The sequence below is a fragment of the Rhinolophus sinicus genome, linkage group LG12, assembly GCF_036562045.2.
Source record: "Rhinolophus sinicus isolate RSC01 linkage group LG12, ASM3656204v1, whole genome shotgun sequence".
In the NCBI taxonomy this organism is placed as follows: domain Eukaryota; kingdom Metazoa; phylum Chordata; class Mammalia; order Chiroptera; family Rhinolophidae; genus Rhinolophus; species Rhinolophus sinicus.
Genome location: NC_133761.1, coordinates 43,118,108 through 43,139,720, shown reverse-complemented (window position 1 = coordinate 43,139,720; position 21,613 = coordinate 43,118,108). Strand labels below are relative to the sequence as shown.

The 21,613-nt window shown below is 46.0% G+C and overlaps 1 protein-coding gene across 5 annotated transcripts in view; it reads right to left on the bottom strand.

Annotated features, from left to right (window-relative positions):
- GNPAT (glyceronephosphate O-acyltransferase) overlaps window positions 1-21,613 on the bottom strand; it is a 30,024-nt gene that overhangs the window by 8,034 nt on the left and 377 nt on the right. For 2 of the 5 annotated variants that reach the window (XM_074316453.1, XM_074316455.1), the window contains exons 2-10: window positions 12,420-12,602; window positions 9,864-10,040; window positions 7,357-7,486; window positions 4,873-5,000; window positions 4,691-4,748; window positions 4,487-4,528; window positions 4,080-4,231; window positions 3,835-3,965; window positions 2,381-2,604 (exon numbers count right to left, since the gene is read on the bottom strand). In XM_074316453.1, the coding sequence (XP_074172554.1) occupies window positions 2,381-2,604; window positions 3,835-3,965; window positions 4,080-4,231; window positions 4,487-4,528; window positions 4,691-4,748; window positions 4,873-5,000; window positions 7,357-7,486; window positions 9,864-10,040; window positions 12,420-12,602 (1,225 nt within the window). Of the gene's footprint in view, window positions 1-2,380; window positions 2,605-3,834; window positions 3,966-4,079; window positions 4,232-4,486; window positions 4,563-4,690; window positions 4,749-4,872; window positions 5,001-7,356; window positions 7,487-9,863; window positions 10,041-12,419; window positions 12,603-21,613 lie in introns of all 5 variants that reach the window. The other 3 variants (XM_019757365.2, XM_074316452.1, XM_074316454.1) reach the window with 2 other exon arrangements.

Sequence of the window (21,613 nt, the reverse complement as noted above, 5' to 3'; positions counted from 1 at the left end):
TGGAACCCCGTCAGCGGGCACTGCACTAGCCTGGAGATAACCAAGGAGCTAGGGTTACAGAAACATGAAGACGAGATGGGGACATTTAACAAACATTCTTGGCAAGGATAATCATTTTACCCGAGCCAACGAGTTGCTCGACAGGCAGGTCAGTGGGCACACGCTGTGTTAATGTGACATGGAAAGGACAAGTGACAGGAGTGGTCTTTCTTTCGGACTTCATCACATTCGTTCGTGCCTTCCTGAGCTTGCTCAAGGTAACAGTACAGTACGTGGTAGTATTATGTATATAATACAATACGGTACACTTTACATATGGCATATAATGTTATATATCATAAAAACCTACGTGAGAGCTTAGGACTATGGGATAATCTGAGTACAAAGAACTGAATATACACAACGCATTCTAACTTAGGAAGGAAACTTAATCTTATGTACTTACTCACTGACTCTCACTGTGTAATAACTGGAGTGATTTAGTGGCTGAACAGATACTCTTATCTACGGACTGGCCACATATTTATCCCATCTTGAAACAGTGACACAGCTTAGAAAGACGGGCGCCTATTTTCATGTGCTCCGGGGCCAAACGGTTATGAATTTGTTTAGCACTTTTCTCCTCTCTCATGACTTTCTACCTGTATTACATCAGCATGTCCCCTGTCTCCTGTTAGACCCTAAAATACAGACCAGATGTCTGAGTCATCTTTATTCCCCTCTTGATGACCAACACTCAGACGACTGCCACTCGGTCAGAAATCCTCCCAGCATCTCTGAGCTGTGCCCAGCTCTGCCAGCGCCCGGTTCGTGCGTCCCCATTTCTCACCTGGCACAGCAGCCTGCCAGCTTGCCTCCCTTCCTACAACCTCTTTCCACTGGGACCCACCGTAAAACTGACCCCAGCCGGTTTTCTAAAGGCCAGTCAGTCATACTGCCCCGCCTCCCGTCACCCAGAGTCCAGCCCAGACGCCCCAGGTATGCGAGCCTGGGTGACGTCCCTGTCCCACAGCCAACGTCCCAGCGACAGCCAACGCTCGCAGGTGAGGGGCAGCAGGTACTCGACGCCACCTCACACGTCCTCATCCCCACGCCGGCCACTCCTCCTGCCTATCTCCCTGCAGAGCCCACTTCCCATCGACACCCTTCCACGGAACCTTCCCCGGGTGTGGGAACCCCGTGCAGTGCTCTCCATCTTTACCTCCCTGGGCCGTTCCCACAGCTCCCACGTTACCCACTCCTACCCAGAACCTCCAGAACCTCCTGCTCATCTGCACCCCCAGCAGGACCAGCACCGAGCAGGTGCTCACACAGGTGTAGAGTGAGCAGCAGGCACCTGTGACCTGGTCTGAAGACGACCACGGCTCCAAGTGCAGCCTGCACGACTTCCAGTCAAAGAGCCCAAAAACAATGTAAGGCAATCATTGTCCTCCCATCTCCCAGCACAGTGCTCATAACTCCAGTGACGTCTCCCGTGTTGTTATGTGAAACAAGCCCTTCAACCCCCACAACACAGTGAGACAAGTGGGTGCAGACACGACGCGGTTTAGAGGTGGGTAGAGGGGCGGCTACCCGACTACGAAAGGATGCAACGTTAGAGGGCACGGGGGGCGGGGGTGGGCGATGAGGGGGAGATGAGGGGGAGGGGGTGATGAGGGGAGGGGGGGGTGGGAGATGAGGGGAGGGGCGGGGTGGGAGATGAGGGGAGGGGTGCGGTGGGAGATGAGGGGAGGGGTGGGGGTGGGAGATGAGGGGAGGGGTGGGGGTGGGCGATGAGGGGAGGGGCGGGGTGGGAGATGAGGGGAGGGGCGGGGTGGGAGATGAGGGGAGGGGGTGGGGTGGGAGATGAGGGGAAGGGGGTGGGGTGGGAGATGAGGGGAGGGGGTGGGGTGGGAGATGAGGGGAGGGGGTGGGTGGGAGATGAGGGGAGGGGGTGGGGTGGGAGATGAGGGGAAGGGGGGTGGGGGTGGGCGATGAGGGGGAGGGGGAGCAAATACATGGTGATGGAAGGAGAACTGACCCTGGGTGGTGAACACACAATGGGATTTATAGATGATGTCATACAGAACTGTACACCTGAAATCTATGTAATTTTACTAACAACTGTCACCCCTATAAATTTAAAAAAAGAAAAAAAAGATGCAACGTTTACTCTTCACTCGGCTGGGTGCCCTGGGAGAAATGACACGCTGACGATTATTCTCTACCACCCACCATGCTGGGTCCAATGTCCTACCACGATAACTCTGGGTTTCTTCCTCTCTCTGAGCCATGCTTCGCTCAAAGTCCTCTACAGGTTTTTCGTGTCCAGGCTATAGCGTTTCTGAATTTAGAGGTGAGGAAAGCCAGCATCCCTGTCCCAGGTGTCCCGCACACATACCTGGCCAAGTGAGGAGACCCCCGAAGGTGCGGGCTAAGCCTCTCAGCCACGTAGCCTTCTCCACCAGAGCATCGAAGTGCATGGACGGCCGGTTCTGGAGCAAAACAGCGACAACCAGGGCCCAGGGGCTCAGCGCCAGGTTCTGAATCTGCAGAAGCTGCATTCTGTGGGCGACCTCGGTGACGAAAGTATACATGTCCTCCGACTGCTTCTGAGGGATGTACCTGGACGGAGTACACAGAACCACCAGTGACGGCTCTGCCACCGTGACACATGCGCACAGAGGGGTGGCAGAAGGCGGGCCTCTCGGAAGGTTCCTGGACTTTCTGCCAGTTCCCTCGGATCCCACTGGGAAGTCTACCCTTGCCTAACACTATCCACACATCTCTAGGGCAGGCTCTTGAGCGGTGATAAAAATACTCAAGGGAACAGGGTCCTATTATTCCTGGTTCTGGGCAAAACACTTTTCTTGCGTTACAAATAGGACGTGTCATTTCTGTGAAAAGTGATGCCTCCCGAGCAGAACGCTACTCTTCTCCAAATCCACAGAACTTAGGATGTCTTGTGCGGAACATACGTAACGTGTTAATAGGATAACTGCACATGTATGCATGGGAGGCTGGCCGGAGAAGTGTCAGGGCGCCTGCCAAGCACTGCCATTCCCTTGCCTGAAAGATCACGAACTCTGAATGGGACAACACTGGGAACCCACAGAGCTGGCTGGAGCAGAGGTACACATCTGACCTAAAAGCAGGCCACACAGTAAGGTGGCTTAATGTGAAAGCTGCAGCCAGCGAGGGTGTCCTGTACTAGGTAACAACTGGCCAACCCCGTCTGAGATCTATAGCGAGAAAGCGTGTGGCAGCACAAAGCTGACACCTGCTTCTGACCTAACGCAGTTGCCAGCAGGTACCCTGGCTGCTATGGGATCGTTGGTGCTACAGGGAAATCAGGGGCCATGCTGCCAGCACCTGTGGCCTGGTTGGGCTTGGTTTTCCTTCCATGCTTCCCCTCGATTAAGAAAACCTAGAAGCATATCGTACCTGCATACTGAAAGGACCCAATTCATCTCCTTGCTCATAAAATTATTCCCTTTCTGAGCAGGGACCCACTCCCATTCATTATCAGTAGACAATCCTTTCTAGGATCAAAAACAATACTTAGTACACACTTTGGGGGGGCCTACCAAGAGTGCGCAACTATTTGCATGCATGCATTTGTTAACAATGCTGCATTTTTCCCACTTGTAAGTCCGTTGGACACGGATGCCCAAGCAGAATGAACGCTGCCCTGCAGGGAGCGCTTCTGGACACACGAGTATCCTTCTGTACCTGGGGCCTTCCCCGTCCCTGATGTGTGATCTCAGGTGACCAAGATGCAGCCCTACAGGTGGTCGAGCACCACAATGTACACCCTCAGGTTTCCCTCAGGGTTTCATAAACACCACCCCACACCTTGGGACCAGGTTGTATGGGCTGCGGCTCATCCTTCCGGCTGCCAGAGAGCGAAGAGACACGGGGTCGCCAATGTACACGTGAATGTTGCCAAAGTTTTCAGAGAGAATCTTCCGGGCTTTCAGCAATCCCTAACAGTGTCACGACAGGAGAAAAGGAAACAAGGAGGAAATTCAGAAACCATGGACGTGCAAACCAGTTTCCTCTAAATTCTAAGAAGGTCGGGTCTGGCGTCCTTTACGTACAGTTGTAGATTCTTTTGGCTTGGGAACCCCTAGAAGCTCATATACATAAAGAGTTTCTTCCAATATCTTATCATAACTGATGCTAATTGGGACAAGGTAGGTGTCAAAAACTTCTCTTTTGAAAAATGGTTCCATCACAATATTCAGAAGACCTGTAAACACAGGGAGAAATGGTTTTTCATAAATACTGAAGAGCAGAGAAAACAAGGCACATAAATGGGAAGATACTGAAAGTGTATGTTATATAGTAAGCCCAGAAATAGAAACAGTTAAAATTAAAGAAACAGTTACACTTACAGAGAAAAGAATACCGTGCCAAAAAGTGTCAAGTTCTACTAGCAGCTTTGATGACACTGCATCTAAAGCCTTTGGGTTTGTATTTTTCCTGCAGTCTGTAAGTGACCTACCAAATTTAGGGGTCAGTGTCTTGGCAGAGCGGCTTCTTGTCCCTTCGAGGAAAAATTCAACAGGAGCATAACCATTCTTTAAAGAGAAAACACAAACAAACAAAACACAACACAAAACCCATTGCCTACGCTCAAAGTGAGCAATGTTTCTTCTGAGTCCACCCCCCAAGCTCCCGCCCAGCCCTGTGAACAAACACAGCTTACAGTGACACTCACACCAGAGCCACACAGAGGAAACAGCCGGCTGAGGGGATGCGCATTCCTTCAGAGGAAAAATACAGCTAAGCTATCCATTCAGAAGTTAAGAATTTAAATAAGATCTGATAGCAAACATCGGGGGAAAAGCAAACATAGCTTGAAAGCACTCAGTAATTATGTGCATTTACCCGAAGCATGGTTTTGACATATTCAGAGAACACGGCCCAGTAGAGCTTATTGCCACCAAAGGTGCGTCGCATGAAGAAGGCACCTGACATCCGCAGCAGCCCCCCGATCATTTTCATTCCCAGGAAGTCTAAAAATAAAGGAGGGCTAACGTTTATTTGCGGATCCTGAAACTGTCTATGCAGATCTAATCTCAAACTCCATTAAGAAGGATTTCATGCATGTAAGGGACACCCGTGATAATAGCACCTGTACTTTCTGAAATTAAAATCCCAAAGAAGAGACACCTGATAGGAGTATGGAAAAAAGGGACCCTGGGCAGGTGCTTGTTGGGAAGTCACCTTGTGCCTCTCCATGCACCTCGGTGTTTATAACCAGAGCAGCTAAAGACAGGGCAACAGCAGGTAATGTGACAACTGGACCAATGTCGTCACGCCCATTTCTTTAGTCAGCACCACTGATGAGCTGACAGCAGACCAACATATGTCCTGCATGCTCTGGACAGCCAGGCCACACAAGCGCTCACCTTTCCTTTTCACCCACTAGGTAAAAATAATCCACTTTTTTTTAGTGGCACAGAGTAAACAGAGCAAACCCAGAATAAGAGGAGGCGTTCTTATCATTTTCCTTTATTTCCAAACAGCTCCTCACATGTCTATGCAGACGAAACCGCTTTGAAAGCGCTCAAGTTCCTGGGACTTTGACCTCCCTGTTCACTGCACTTACTGACCAAGGTATACCCCTGAACGCCAGCCTTGCTGGCTGCCTTGAAAGGTGATGAATAATTTCTTTGCCTTAGCAATCTTACTTTGGGGAATCAATCCTACAGAAATAAAAGCATCGATATAAAAATGTTGTAAAATTGTTTGTAACAGCAAACCTACTAAATCATGATATAGCTAAACTGCTGAATATTACATACGAGTAGCTATTCAAAATGTGAGAGATGAAGTGGGACCCTTACCTCACTCACACAATGTACAAAAATTCAGTCAAAATGGATCTAAGACATAAAACTATAAAACTCTTAGAAGAAAACGGGAAAAGCTTCATGACATTGGATTTGGCAATGTTTTCTTGGATATGATACCAAATGCACAGAAAACAAAAGAAAAAAAATGGATACATTGGACTGGGTCAGAATTAAAGACTTCCGTGCATACAGGACAAATCGGCAGAGTGAAGTCAGCCCACGGGGTGGGGGACAGGAGAACATGTTTGGAAAGCATTTATCTGATGAGGGGTTAATATCCAGATATACAAAGAACCCCTACAACTCAGCATGAAAGAACAAACAACCCGATTTAAAAAGGGGCAAAGGACTTGCTCAGATATTTCTCTTAAGAAGATACACGAAAGCCAAAAAGGACTGAAACAGTGCTGAGCACCAATAGTCATTCGGGAAACGCAAATCAAGTGGCAGCACAAAGCTGAGACACCACGTCATACCAATTAGCACGGCTATTATATACAGGAAAAAACAAACCAGAAAATAACAAGTGCTGGAGAAGATGTAGAACTGAAACCCTCGTGCACTGTTGGTGGGAACATAAAATGGTGCAGCTACTATGGAAAACAGTATGGAGGTTCCTCAAAAAATTAGAAATAAAATTACCATAGAAAACAGCAATTATACTTTGGGGTACAGACTGGAAGAATTAAAGACAGAGACCTGAATAGGTATTTGTACACCTGTGTTCACAGCAGCACAATGGCCAAAAAGTGGCAGCCAGCCAAGTGTCCCGACAGATGAATGGAGACACATATGTGGTCCATCCACACACTGCAATATGAGCCTTAAAGAGGAAGGACGTGCTGACAGCGGCTACCACAGGGATGAACCCTGAGGACCTGATGCTGAATGAAATAAGCCAGTGACAGAAGGACCACTACTGTGTGATTCCACGCATATGAGGTCCCTAGAGGAGTTACAGTCACAGAGACAGAGAGACAGAGAGGAGAAGGTGGGTGCCAGGGGCTGGGGACAGAGGGAATGGAAGCTAGTGGTTACTAGGGGCAGAATTTCAGTTTTGCAAGAGGAAAAGACTTCTGTGGATGGATGGTGGTGATGGTAGTTTAACACTATGAATGTAATGCCTCTGAACTGTATGCTTAAAAATGGTTAAGATGGTAAGTTTTATGTGTATTTTACTGGAACTTAAAAATACACAAAAAAGTTAGATCTATTTATTGACCCATAGTTACTATTATCAAATAAAAAAAGCAAAAGGCACATGACACACAAAGTAGTACAATCTCATTGTTCAAACCTAACCCCCAAACCCTGTGGGCATATACACTTCCTACATCTGCGTGGGCACAACAAAGCACAGCACAGGGCGTAACACAAACCGCCACAGGCTGCAACTGGAAGGAAGAAGGGAGAGGTTGTTTTCATCATCTTCTTCAAATACCTTGGTATTGTTAGTCATTCCGGTGAACATTTTCATTTTTATAATTTAAAAAAGTAAAAGAACAGCACGTACCCATGCCTGCTGCGATGACTGGCACAGGTAAATCGTAGTTGTATAAAATAAAAGACAACAATAGAAAGTCCATGTAACTCCGGTGACTGGGCAGCAGGACCACCGGCTGCTCCTGGACGGCTCGTTGTAGCTTTAAGATAAATTAATGGCACATTCTCAGTAATTTCAGTACTCATGTTGTTAAAATCACATCTCAACGCAGAACATGGAAGATGTGTGTACGTATAGAAGAAATACTAATGTTTTTCTGCAGCCCCTACCACACACACAAAACTTATTTGAGTTCCAGTAAACAATCTCCATAATGCAAGAACATTAAACATGTACATTTATACGGCTCTTAAGAATAGTGGTGAGCACTAACATACGTTAGCTGGCACCATACCCAGCATTTCACACGCACTGTTTAATACCACGTGTTGGCTGCCTTGCTTGTGACATGGTCATACAGCTAAAAAATGGCGCGTGGAGCTGGGAATGGGGCTGAAGTCAGTCTGAATGGTAGTCGACTGTGAACTGTAGCACCAGACTGCTTGTCTGCTGAAAGAGGGAACACAACTCCTCGCGGGGACATTACGAACAAAATCTGTGAATTATCAGGACAAAAGAGAGGAATGGAGCTTCTCTATGTAAACACTGGACTCACTGCCAGGGAGAATGAGAGCCATGCAGTTGGGAGGGTGCATTTGAGCTTCCAGATTCAACCTCAGAAAGCATCCACTGGAATCAAGGTGTTATGTGTTTTCCTGAAATCTAAGTACAACAAACTGAAGCAGGTAAGTTGTGATCAGCTAAGACATGGCCAGCGAACACCCACTGGCCCCAAACACTGCAGCAGACAGTCTCTGACAGATCCAATCCAAAACGTCATAGCAGGAAAAAGAAGGACTTAAAAGTACACGACTGAATATAAAAAAACATTCAGGGGCAAGAAGAGGAAGGCCAAAGGAGGTGAGAGCTTCCTATTTCCTAGCAAGAGAAAATATTAAAAGCATAAATGAATAAAATAATCAACACAGAGAAAGCGCTTCCTTATAGGAAAAAGCAAACTATTAAATAATAGAAGTGATGGAATTACAAAAACCACCATTTGACAATCATTAGAGTAATAACTGATTTGTGCAAAAATCATCAGTGGATGTAAAACTACTGAAGGAAAATATGATAAAAAGCAGGACACTCAACCATCCTCCAAGTATTTCTCCACGAGACCATTGTTAATTACAAAGGGAGGAACAGTAACTTAGTAAGGGTGAAACTCGGGGACTCAATAACGTAGTTAGACTTAGCTAGTTTGCAGTTTGATCCACCCTGATATTCAGCTGTTTTGTTTCTCCCCTCACTAATAACTTAAAAACTCTGTTTTGTTCCCTTTCCTAAGTCTACACATACCTCGTTAATCTATTTAATCAGCAGAATCCTAACCTGGAAAGGGCAGTTTCTCCCTCCTCAGGTGCTCGGACCCCGGAGTCCATTTGCAACTCCCTTGCAGTTTTTACTGGTGGCGCATAAAGCCCCAGGCTGCGACGGGGGAGTCTGAGTCTGAGTCCGGAGATAACATTATCTTAAAACAGACCAGATCCCAGGAAGGATGTCCGCCCTCCGCCCTGCCTGACCGACTCCCCCTTCGCTTTGTTCTTCTTCTTCTGTACCTATGAACCATTCTGCCCGGTCTAGGAACGGGGAGGTGGCCTTTGGACAGGGGTCTGCCGTCCTCCCAGACGCCGACATTCGGAGTCAACCTGCTTTCCTTCCCACCAACCTGGTCTCTTGATTTTTAACTTTTCCAGGTGGCAGACAACCTGACCTTAGCATGGTAACAACCTCACGTGCAGAAACCTGGCCACTACTGACCCCAGGTATCCTGACCAGATGCATTGAGAGGAATACACGTGGTTTCTGAGGTTTACCTGCCCAAAGGACACAGCCTGAGTCTAATAATGAGAAGACATCACTCAAACCCAAACGCGGGACATAAGACATTATTTCTGCTCTCTTCAGAAATAATATCATGAAACACAAAGACTAAGGAATGTTCCAGAGTAAGAGTCTACGGAGACATGAACACAGGATGCAGGATTTCCTTTTGCTAGCCAAGACTTAACTGGGACAGCTGGTGAAATATGAGTAAGGTATGTCTATCAGTACTGTACCAGCTCGTTTGCTTATTTTGATAACTGCACCACAGAAGGACTTGTTTACAGGAGACACAGCAGAGCATGCAGGAAAGGCTAAAGGACTGCAGGGCGTGTAGGTGACGCATCTACAGAAATGGTGTGCGTGACTTCTGTATGGCTATGTGAACATCTGACATCAGGACTAAGTTAGTCTGAAGTCTGCAGGTCTGAAGGTCAAGGAGCAAACAGCACCCGCCAGACAGGCAGAGCCTCTTCTGCCAGACGGAAGGCTGATGACTGGACCTGCCCACGGAGGGCAGGCTGAGAAGTCTGGAGCTGACTAAAGAGTCAGGGGTTGAAGAAGAGGCTGTTTCAACAAGCAATACTCACTTTCTGAATACCTTCTTCATTTACACACACTTTGGAGAAAATTTGTTTAAATATTTTGCTCAGGGCGAAGGCAAAAAACCGGATGGCTCCCAGGCGCAGATTGTGGCTCATTTCATCCAGGATCTCACTGGCTTCCTCCTGGAGGGCAGCCGCGGACTGCGGGGAGTCCTTGGAGAGCTAGGGGAGAGAAAGCAGGGCCACGGTCTGCGGAAAGAAGCTAGCGCTCTTTCCCTCAAACCAACACGACAAGTTCCAAACGGGCCAAGATGGTAGAACTCAAAAGTGGCATGTCTTCTCCTTAATTTAAAGAGACATAGTTTATTTCCCAACATCACAAAAATACACATTTTTAAAGACTAGAAATTCAGAGAGGCGGCTTTCTAGGACAGCATTTTAGACGAGGAGAACATCTCACCTTCCCCTTTGGTTTGTTAATAAGCTTATCCCCCATGAGCCAGTGTCCTTTCAGGAGATTAATTAATATGTTTGTTCAATGCTACTACAAGGGACATACAAAGGAAAAACACGGAAATACCACTCAGAGTGCATCAGATCGATAGGACACTGGTGTAAATCTCCCCAAACTATCCAAGGAGAATGAGTGACATCAGCGATCTCACAATGGAACTTTCTTTATCCGTATGGCCTAGCACATCTTTGGGTAAAGAACAAAATGTTGGCGTGTACTGGACTGCCCAGGGCCTGGACGTGAACAAGTCACAGTTTCTGTCCTCAAGGGAGCCAAATTTAATCCCGTTAACTTCCACTAAACAAGCAGTCTGAGAAGGAGCGAACTGTGTGTGACAGAGCACTTATCCAGAATGCTCTACTTTAGGATGAGGCACAGAAGGTCAGAGGATGGCACACTGGATTCCCAACCGCCCATTACACACAGTGAGGACGTATCTTGCTTTTCAGTATTGGAATGCGATGAGCAGAACAGAAAATAGCCATTTTGAAGTCAGCGGTCCAGTGGCATTTAGCACATTCACAAATGTGGTCTCGATTCACAGCTTATCTTTCTGAGAGCTCAATTCAACAGGCCCAAGACTGTGGGTCAAGGATAAACTGTTTCCTCTTAACCTGTGTTCCTTCATTTCACTCAGAGGTTCTCTGAAAGAGTGATGCAGCAAGAAAGGTTTGGTCTCACAGTCAAAAAGAACCCACATTGAGTATCGATGGCCTGAAGACTGAATGAACAGCAGCTTGGGGAGCAAAGACAGTGGCCAGAGAATGAAGAGCTGGAAGTCTGAGTGAGAAGGAGAAGAGGGAGGATCACAGTTGAAGCAAAACTGCTTTCCCAACTTGGACCTGCGACTCTCGTTTTTAAAAATTATGATTAAATACACATAACATAAAGTTTGCCTTTTTAATCACTTTAAAATGTACACTTTAGTGGCCTTGGATCTACTTACAGACTAAAGGGAAGAAGTCAACTGAGAAAAACAGGCTGGAGACAGAGGAAAGGGAGAGGGCGCCTGCCAGAGGTCTGTCCTACAGGAGCTCGGCGTCTCCCCGGAGCCCTCCCCCCCTCCCCAGCTGCCTATCTCAGGGAATGGCCGTACCATCTCGCTTCTTTCCTTTCCTCCACTTCATTCACCCAGCTGGTCGTCAATAAGGACCACTCCACTCCTCGCACTTCTCAACTCTGTCCCTTTCTCTGTTTCTACACCACTCACCAGTCCTGGAACTATGGCCCCACAGAGTGATCATTGAGCAGCAGCACCCGCTGACTTCCTGCCTGCATTTTCACCAAATAGTGTTCCTAAAACAAACGGCTCACACCACACTCCAAGTCGAGAGCGCTTGGTGGCTTTGCACTGCTGCAGGGTGAGATCTAATTCCTCCATGTGGTTACATAGGCCTCACTTCTTACTATTACCCCTTCTTTGCTTCTTTGGTCTGGTCGTGCTGGATGACTGTCAGTGCTGTGAATACGCGTATTCTCTGGCCCTTAACACAAGCCGGTAGTCCTCAGCTGTACTGTGGAACTCACTGGGCTTCTACTGGACGCTGGCTCCTCCCCGACATTGGGATTTAATTGGCATGGGGTGAGATCAATGCACAGGGATTTTTTAAAAGCTCCCCAACTATTTTAATGTGTACTGAGGTTTGAAAACCATGGGGAAAGTTATTAGCTCTGCCAGGAACACTGTTTTTCACCCACTTCACCTGGAAAATCCCTCATCTATCTTTCAGGCCTCTAACTCCCGACACACATTCAGCTGCCCCTCTAACTAGTTAGAGCCCCTGCACGGTGGGCTCCCACTCGCGTGTCTTGTACGTATCCCAATTGACCGCACGGCTGGTATCGATCCCCACCAGACTATACACTTAGCGGCCAGGAACCCTGTGCACCTCGCTCTGCCAGACCCCCAGCCTTTCGTGGAGAGGTTACCACACATCGTGGCTACGACAACATTTGATGAACATGTGAATACAGCTAAACCTAAAAACACACATGAAAGATAGCAAAATGAATTCACAGATTCAAAAAGAGAAAGAACTTGGTGACAATGAGCAAACCTGGCTGTGGTTGAAGAGGGAACCACTTACCTGTTTAATGACATAGTGAACCTCTTCAGAACTGAGAACACGGCTTTTAATGTCACTCGGCTTGCACGGAGTAATTCCCTTATAGACAAGAGGTGTGTAACATTTCATTGCAAATTTCAAGTCACTGACATGCCTCCTCTCCTCTAAAATATCTTCAAACTCATCCCACTTTTTGATCTCCTTCTGTGGATAAGGCAAACGAAAGAAAGTAATGCACCTACTGTTACATAAGTTAGGACATATCGGGGACTACCTGGGAAGGTTCCCTTTTTGCCAACATTTTTATTCTGTGACATATGAACAAGGGCAGACTGTTCTAATGTTAGATTTTCACTCACCAAGAAAAAGAAATTTAGCGATAATTAGGATCGACACATTGATATTGAATTATAATACTTTATTTTTATATTTCTGACTGCTATCGTTGTAAAGCCAGTACCCCTTTGGGAGAGGTAACAACGAGCAAAGATGAGACGTTAAGCTGTAATCTGACCAATTGTATAAGGTTTCATCAATCACATTGATAAATGTGCTGTTTCTTCTACTTAGCTTTAAAAATTAAATCAAAGCATATATAAGAAATTCAAAATAATGTCAAATCAAATCAAAGTACATGGGTGCAAACAAAAGGAAAATTCACTCAAGAAAAGTGTGCTCTGGGCAGATGGGTGGCTCAGTTGGTTACAGCGTGAGCTCTGGGCAGCAGGGTTGCAGGTTCAATTCCCACATGGGCCAGGGAGGTGCGCCCTCCGCAACTAGAATGAAGACAACAAGCTGCCGCTGAGCTGCCATTGAGCTCCTGGTCGGCCGGATGGCTCAGTTGGTTGGAGCGCATACTCTCAACTACAAGGTTGCCAGTTCGACTTCCGCAAGGGATGGTGCGCTGCGCCCCCTGCAACTAAGATTGAATAACGGCAACCGGACTCGGAGCTGAGCTGTGCCCTCCACAACTAAGACTGAAAGGACAACAACTTGACTTGGAGCTGATGTGTCCTGGAGAAACACACTGTTCCCCAATAAAGTCCTTTCCTCCTTCCCCAATAAAATCTTTAAAAAAAAAAAATAAAGCGTGCTCCCACATAAGCTACAATCAAGCGGTCTGTTTGCCATGCCTACTCTCTGCTCTCCACCCGCTGCAACCCAACTTGTCCAACGTTTGTTCATCAGGCAATGCTAACTCTGAAGTTTGTTTTCTGATTATAAAAGTCAGAGTAGTAATAAAAATAATTACAGCTAACGTGTACAGTTGTTTACTAAGTATCAGGCACTATTCTAAGAACTTTATATACATTAAGGAACAATCCTGTTTTTAATGCTTATATACCGGGGATGCCAAAAAAATGTATACACATGACTTGTACTCATCTTTCATTATTGGTATATATTAAGTATTACAATTTTAATACTTTTTTCCTTCCTTAAAATGTGTATACATTTTTTTGGCACCCTCTGTGTATATAAAAGGAACAATCCTCGGAGCAAACCTCTGACAGCTATGAAGTAGTTTCTGTCATGACCCCCGTTTTACAACGGGGAAACCAAGGCACAGAGAAGTGAAACAACTCACCCAGGTGAGGTCCCACAACTCACAAGGGCAGAGACACGATTCAAACTTCATCCAGCCTTATGGCTTCACAGACCTCGCTCCAACCTCTACTCTACACCACCCATCATGTTTAATTATGGAAAATTTGGAAACATGGAAACATAAGCAAATAAAAACTGTCCACAACTTTATACCCCAGGAATAACTACGCTTAACATTTATTAGTTTTCTTGTTTTCTTTCATTCATAGCTATAGAAATACTTAGTTTTAAAATTTAAAACATGGACCATACCATAGTTTATCTTGGCTTTTCAATTATATTATTATTTCCCTATATTAAATATTGTTTTAAAACATTGCAGTGGATGCATAATTACGTTATGCTCCCTAATTTTTTCTAATTACCAAAGTCACATGTTCATTGTAAAAATGTGGAGGACAGAATAAGACACAAAGAAACAAATTACCATCACGTGTCCTCCTGTGACCCAGGGACCACTTCAGTGCGTTTTCTATGCATGTGGACGTGTTCCCTCCCTACCACACACACATTTTGATTTGCCACCTGGTTTTTTCACTTACTGTCATAAACACTCCTCCATGTCATGTAAGTTTCCTCCACAACATTATTTTAATGTCAGACATTTGGATGATTGTTCATTCATTGCTATAACATTATTTCTCTTGAATGCAGTCATTAAACCCTGGCCTCTTTTAGTCTTTATCCTCCCAGACCTCGCCATGGCGTGATACCGTCCTTTTCCTACCTCCAACCATCCTGAAATTTTCCTTCTTTGGGTTTTTGTGCATGACTCTCTTGTCGCGGCAAGAAATCCATCTCATTTCTCTAATCCAGTGACTCTCAACCCGGGGGAAATTTTCCTCCCCAAACTGCAAGTATGTCTTCTTTCCTCCCACTTCCTTTAATGTGTCGGCATCTCCAATCCCTTTCTTCACTCCACACCTGGGCTGAGCGTTCTCACCTACTATAATAACTACCGTTCTTTTGCCAGGTGTAACGCGCTCCCGTGTATAATGCGCACCCATGTATTTGGCCCAAACTTTCCAGGAAAAAAATCTTTCATTTTAATTTTTTAATTCAACTTTTTAATTGTTTACTTTTAGTTACTTGTTTTTTGTATTATAAAGGAATTTTAGTATTTATTTTTTAACATATTATGGTACAAGAAAGTTTATGTAACAAATAATTACAATACACAAGAACAGATACAAGGTATAAGAAATGTTATATACTAGTAACAGATTTACGATATTTACACATCACAGAAGGCCAAGAACTCTTTGAAAGTTCAGCAAAACCAATTATCGTATTCCAGGGTGTTATTTTGCATACGGATATCATTATTGATTTCTAGAGTTACCCTTTTAACTCATATGCATAAATAAAAGAATTAAAAACGTTTACAAAGATATGGAATTAGTACTACCCCTGTATAATATAATGCACATCCTTATTTTTCCCTCACAAATTCAGGCAAAAAAGTGTGCGTTATACATGCACATACCTAGTCCCCAACACTTCACACTTGGCCTTTCTAAAACGGAACTCATTCCTCTTCTGCACAATCCTGCAACATGATTATCTGCTTGAAATCCTAACCAACAACCGCCAGGCCACGTAATTCCTCTGCATCAGTCTAGCCACCCCCCTCCCCCTTTACCTTTACCAACGCAGTGCACCCCTCCTGGAACGGGCATGGCCACTCCTTGGTCATGCAGCCAGCCTGTGCTCTTTACCACAGCAGCCTCCGCACGTCTCCTTGACTGTTTTGCCCCCTTTGAATCAATCCTCCATGCTGCCAGGTACTCTTCTGAATACACAATTCTGACCAAATTGTTCCATGTGTAAAATACTTAAATGACCCCACCCCCATCTCCTTCAGAATAAGACCTAACCACTTCTGGTGTCATCTGAGAACCTCTGTGGCCTGGCCTTTCCTTCGCTCTCCAGACTCATGGCCCACGGCGCTCTGGTCCTCTCAGCAGCGAGTGATTTGCATTCCCCCAACACAGTTCATCCTCCACGTGCCTCAGGGCCTTTGCACACGGCCCCTCTGCCTAGAAGGCCCTTCTGTTCCTCTGCTGTCCTTGAGTAGGCATCACTCTTCCGTGAGTTCCCCGATGGAATTCCTGTCTTCCTCACTAGGACGTCTTTACTCACCCACTACACGGAGTACATACTACTACCCAACGTACCCACTCTGCTACGCATCCCTCGAGGACAGGACAGTGCGTGTCCTCTTTGCATTTCCCACCTCGAGCCGTGTTTGGAATATGTATAACTGGTCAATAATTGAGTGACTAAATGTCGAGGTGATAGAAAAAAACTACAGAATGTTAAACTGCGACCAGGATTAGGCATAATGAGTATAAACAGAAACAAAGAGCACCGTGTAGAACATGTGCGATATGCAAACATGAACATCTTAATGCCCACATACATAGAGTATAGAGAATATATGAGAGAAAAACCTACCTGTTGGGGTTTGGGTGTAAAACTGCTGTCGTCACACGTCACATACTCTGGCTTATAAGTCTGGAGAACCTTCTCGAATTTCACATTTCTCATTAATAAAGTAACATACAGTTATGTAGGCTCTGAGTTGGTAGAATGCAACTAACTACCATTATAAATTACCGTATTTCCCCGAAAATAAGATCTAGCCGGACCATCAGCTTTAATGCGTCTTTTGGAGCAAAAATTAATATTAAACCCGGTATTATATTATATTATATTATATTATATTATATTATATTATATTATGTAGGACTCAGTATTATTATATTATATTATGTTATATTATATTATCTTATGTTATGCACGGTCTTATAGTAAATTAAGACCAGGTCTAATATTAACTTTTGCTCCAAAAGATGCATTAGAGCTGATGGTCCAGCTAGGTCTTATTTTCGGGGAAACACGGTGTATAATTTTAGGGATAAAAGGGATCTTAGAGACTTTCCATTTAGTGATTCTGGGGGTGGGAAAAGAATCAGAATCAGCCAGGGATATCTATCCATCCACCTATCCATCCTCTATTATCTATCTATCATCCATCTACCCATCCATCTCCACCCACCCACCTACCTATCTCTGTGTACAGAGAGAAAGATGGGAGAGGGAGGGAAGGAGAGACTCCTGAGGACGAGGACCTGGAAGGGAGTGCAGGCGGCACTTCTACTTTGAAAAGCTCGCCAAATACGACCATCTACCATCTTTCCATGCGTCTCTGTTCCCTGTAGGATCAAGTCCACACTTCTCAGCATCTGACCCCAGCCCTTCCCTCACCGTCCGTTTGTTCCGACCACACAAAGACCTGGACTTCCCCAAACAAGCTACGCTGTCTCCTGGCTCCCCACACGTCTTTGTTCAAGTTGCTACCTCTCAGAGTAACGCTCATTGTCAAGTATTTGAGCACCGGTTACATGCTTGGCCTTGTGCTATGTGCTGGGGATACAGTGGTGACGCAGACAGACTCAGTCCCTCATGCATGGTGGCACCTGTTATGAGACAGGGCCCTTACAAATGGCCCTGCCTGCTGTCCATCTGGAAAGCACTCGGCCATCACTCACCATAGCCCCGTTCACCTCCGCTGTGTACCATTTCCCAGTTCTCCCCTAAACCTGGACTCAACCAGTCACCTTCCTCTTTGAGTTTTTACCGAACCTTTAATACTTTCATGACGGCACCTAAAATACTTCTTTAAACTTGTACTTGGTGTCTCCCCTACAAGACTGTGACCTTGTCTGGGGAGAAAATGTGTCTTATACATTTTGTATTCCTAGTTCTCAGCAGGAACTCAATCACTGCACAATGAGAGAAAAATTCCTGAGCGAAGCCACTTCTTTAGCCCTGTTGATGACGACTCTCCAATACTCACAGGCTGACGCTCACACGCGTCCCGATCGGGCCCTCGCCCCACGTCTACTCCAGCGGCTTTTAACTCAGGTTGCACATTAAAAGGACCTGGGCCACTTAAAAAACGCTGATGTCCAGGCTCCCTAGAGATTCTTGATTAATTTGGTCTGTGAGGGGCACCTGGGCATCAGAATTATTTTTGAAAGTACTCCAAGGGGTTCCTACACACAGCCAGGGTTCATTATTAATTGTGCTTCCCTACGTCGTTCTGGAGATGTAGTTACCATCATAAAATAAACATATTTACATGGCTTCGCACCCAGGGGCACAATACAAAGGAGCCCACGTGAGAAGATTCAGGTGACGTCTCCCCCACCCTTTGCGTTCTCTCCTAATCTGCACAGCAGGCCGCTCCTTGGCCCTCGCGTTCCAGTGCCCCCGAGGTTCCACTCACTCAGCAGATAGTGGCTGAGAGTCCACAACACCAGGCTCTGTCCACAGGCTGAGAACACAGCAGGAGCAGGCAGACAAGAAACGTGCCCCGAGGGCGCTCATATGCCCCAAAGACATACAGACAAGTACACAGGGACGTTTCCCTGGGATGCCACCCCCAGTGGCGGCGTGCTGGCCAGCGTGGACCTTGGGAGAGCCCGATTCACAACCTTTGTCGCTTCCTGTGGGATACGCAGTCCCGCCAGGGCAGACGTCAAGCTACCGGCACAACCTCACTGAACACGGAGTTGGAGACAGATGCCACCATCGGGGAGGATTTCTACCTTACAGTATCATAAACAGACACAAATAACCTCAAAAGCATAGATAATAGTGGAATTTAGTAAAATACTTAGGAAGTGCTGAGTTTTGATTTTAACAGAATTTTATTTAATTGTAAATTTATAACTTAATCTTTAATTTTAAATCATGGCTGAGTTTTAACAAGGGCTCTCAAATTTCATGAAAATTTAACAATCAGCTTTGAGAGCCAGTACAAGACACTGCAGCACAACACTGGAAAGAGACTGTAAGAAAAATAAAACAGCAACTAACAAGAAAGAGTGAGTGGGGCGCTGCTTCAGATCCAACGGCTGGGGAAGGCCTCCCTGAGGAGGTATTTTGTGGGGACCGCAATAAGAAAAGCCGGCAAAGCTGGGGGGAACGCAGTGTGCCACACAGAGGGGACCACAAGCAGGTAAGGCAAGAGTGTGCTCGCTGTCGGAGAAACACAGGCCAGTGTGGCTGAGGCCCAGTGAGCAAGACCACAAAATCAGAGGCAGCAGTCGCCCGATTATGTGTTCCTGTAGCACACTGTAAGGAGCCCACACTTTTCATTGGGACTCTAACAGGAAGCCACAGTTTGGGTTATGGGTATGCCGGTGATGACCCATCCCGTCTCCTTTTTCTCCTGTGGTCTTCCGAAAGGTGTCAAGCAGACCTATCTATGGCTTCAGAGATCCGTTCCTTGCTAGGGTTGCCAAATCTGTATATTTAGACCAGACCTTCCTCTTTTGCTCTGTCAGCATATTTCTAACTGTGTGGATGTTTCCCGAACCCCTTGTGATGTACATGGTCCATCAATGCTAATCCACAAATTAAAAATCATGAATGCTGCCTCTCACATCTCCAACTGAACACATCCCAAACTGAAATTATTATTGTATCGCCCTGATTAAACCTGCTTCGCTCCCAGTTTCTGTCAGCAAAAGGCATCAGCACCCACTCAGCTGCCAAATCAGACACCGGGGTCAACTTCAGAGTCCTTTTCCTTAGCCACCACACTCAACCGTCCCAAAGATCACAGACTCCCCGAGCTCCCTTCTCCCCAGACACTGCCACTGCCTGACCTCAGGCTCTCCTCCCTTCTCGGGATTACTGCCATCGCGTCCCAACAGCTCCTGATCACGGCACCAGCTTCCTTCCCCAGCTGCATTCTCTTTCTACAGTCTCTACCTAAGTGAAGTAGGAGAGGTCACCCACACAAAGGACATGCAGAAACCTAGCAGTCCTCTTAGACTTTCAAACATACAGACGCCGTCATCCGTAAACGGTTTCCCATAAAGTGAAGATTCTATCATTAAGGGGGGTAAATGTGATACAGAATATTCCTTTAGGAAATAATCTCTGCCCACTTCCTCAGTTTCGTTTCTCATTTCCCCTACTTGGTTCTCCCAAACATGCAAGGGGATGGCTTTTTTCCATGACATCTTCCTCTCCCGCATCTCCCATTCGCACCTCAAACACTCAGCTCAGGTATCACCTTCTCTTAGAAGCCTTCTTAGAGTCCCCCAGCCAGGTCAGGTGCTCCTTCTCGGAACTCGGAACTCGCACCACCTACTGTGTACGCTCCAACCACTGCCCTTGCCCCACTCCACTGTACTCATCTGGTGACTTGTGTGACTTCCTTTGAAGTCCTTTCAAGCACGGGCTGGATGTTTAATTTCTGTATCTTGGACATTGAGGATAATGACTAAGGTACCCATTGCTGCAATGTTTGCTACAATCAGCAGTACCTTAAATATCTCAAATACCACTCTCAGATTAGCTAGAGTGTTGCACAATCACAGTGTGGCTGAGGAAATTAATAAGGGCAGCCTGAAATCGTAAGCGAGTCAGGTTGTTATGAGAGTAAAAACTGTGCAGTCACAAGAGGGTTCCTATCCAGCTTCAGAAGTAGAAAAAGCTCATATGTAAAATTACTTTAGTCTTTCACGTGAAAAGCTGACAAAAGTCTTATCACTGGTAAATGGGGAAGTAACAAATCAACTCTTTCTTTTACAATTCACAAACCAGTTTAGGACTGAAAAAACTACCTACGGTGAGGCAGAACTACACAGCCACCCTCTTCCCTGCATACTACTCCCTCTGGAGTAAAGTTGGAGGTCAAAGTATTTCCACTAGAGAACTGTGGGGTGAGAAGGCCCAGAGGCTAAAGTGATAAGCCTGACAGAAGTGGATAGTTAATAGCAATTATATGCCCAGAGTTATATATGTATAAATATATATTTTCTCTTTTGAAACTGTATGTTTTGGTTTTATCTTGCTTTTTTCTGTCTTCCTTGTTTTGACTTTTCTACACAAATTAACATTAGAGTCAGAAACCGACACTAACCGCTAGGATATGGTAACATGCCTTTACGATGTATTCTTTTTCCTCCTAAAGTAGATAAAAATTAATCTAGTGGTTTTAAAAAAAACAAGTTACCCCAGGATCGTGCAATCCTGAGAGCTACAATGCTTTCACCTCATAATTTCTTCATGAAAATTGTGAGTGACTAACATTTTGTTGGCAAAGAAGAACGGTTAAAATCAGAAGAGAAAGCGAGAGAGTGAATGAAGGAGGCGGTGGGGAGAGAGAGAGAGAGAAGCAGAGAGAGAGAGGCAGTTGGGGGTGCAAAGGCAAGTGGAGACACTAAGCGTCTTCCAAAATGACTTGTGGAGAAGTACAACGATATACGGAAGACAAAAACAGGCAGTGAAAATTTCCAGACGTTCCAATTGTTCCCAGATTTAGAAAAAGATTTCAGTTGTAAAAACTCTATGTCCACATACACGCCAAACACTTTCCTGCCAGGAAAGTCGGGGCAGCGCGAGGGCGGGGCGGGGAGCCGGCGCGGGCGGGCTGTCTCCGGCTGGGGAGGCCCAGCAGGTTTCTCAGGTTTGCCCCAAAGGGAGCCGACAGGCCCTCGCCGACGCGGATGCCTCGAATTCTCACGCCTCCTGCTTGTCCCAAGGGCTTTCTGAAGGCCCAGCGCCAGGTGGAGGAAAAGAGG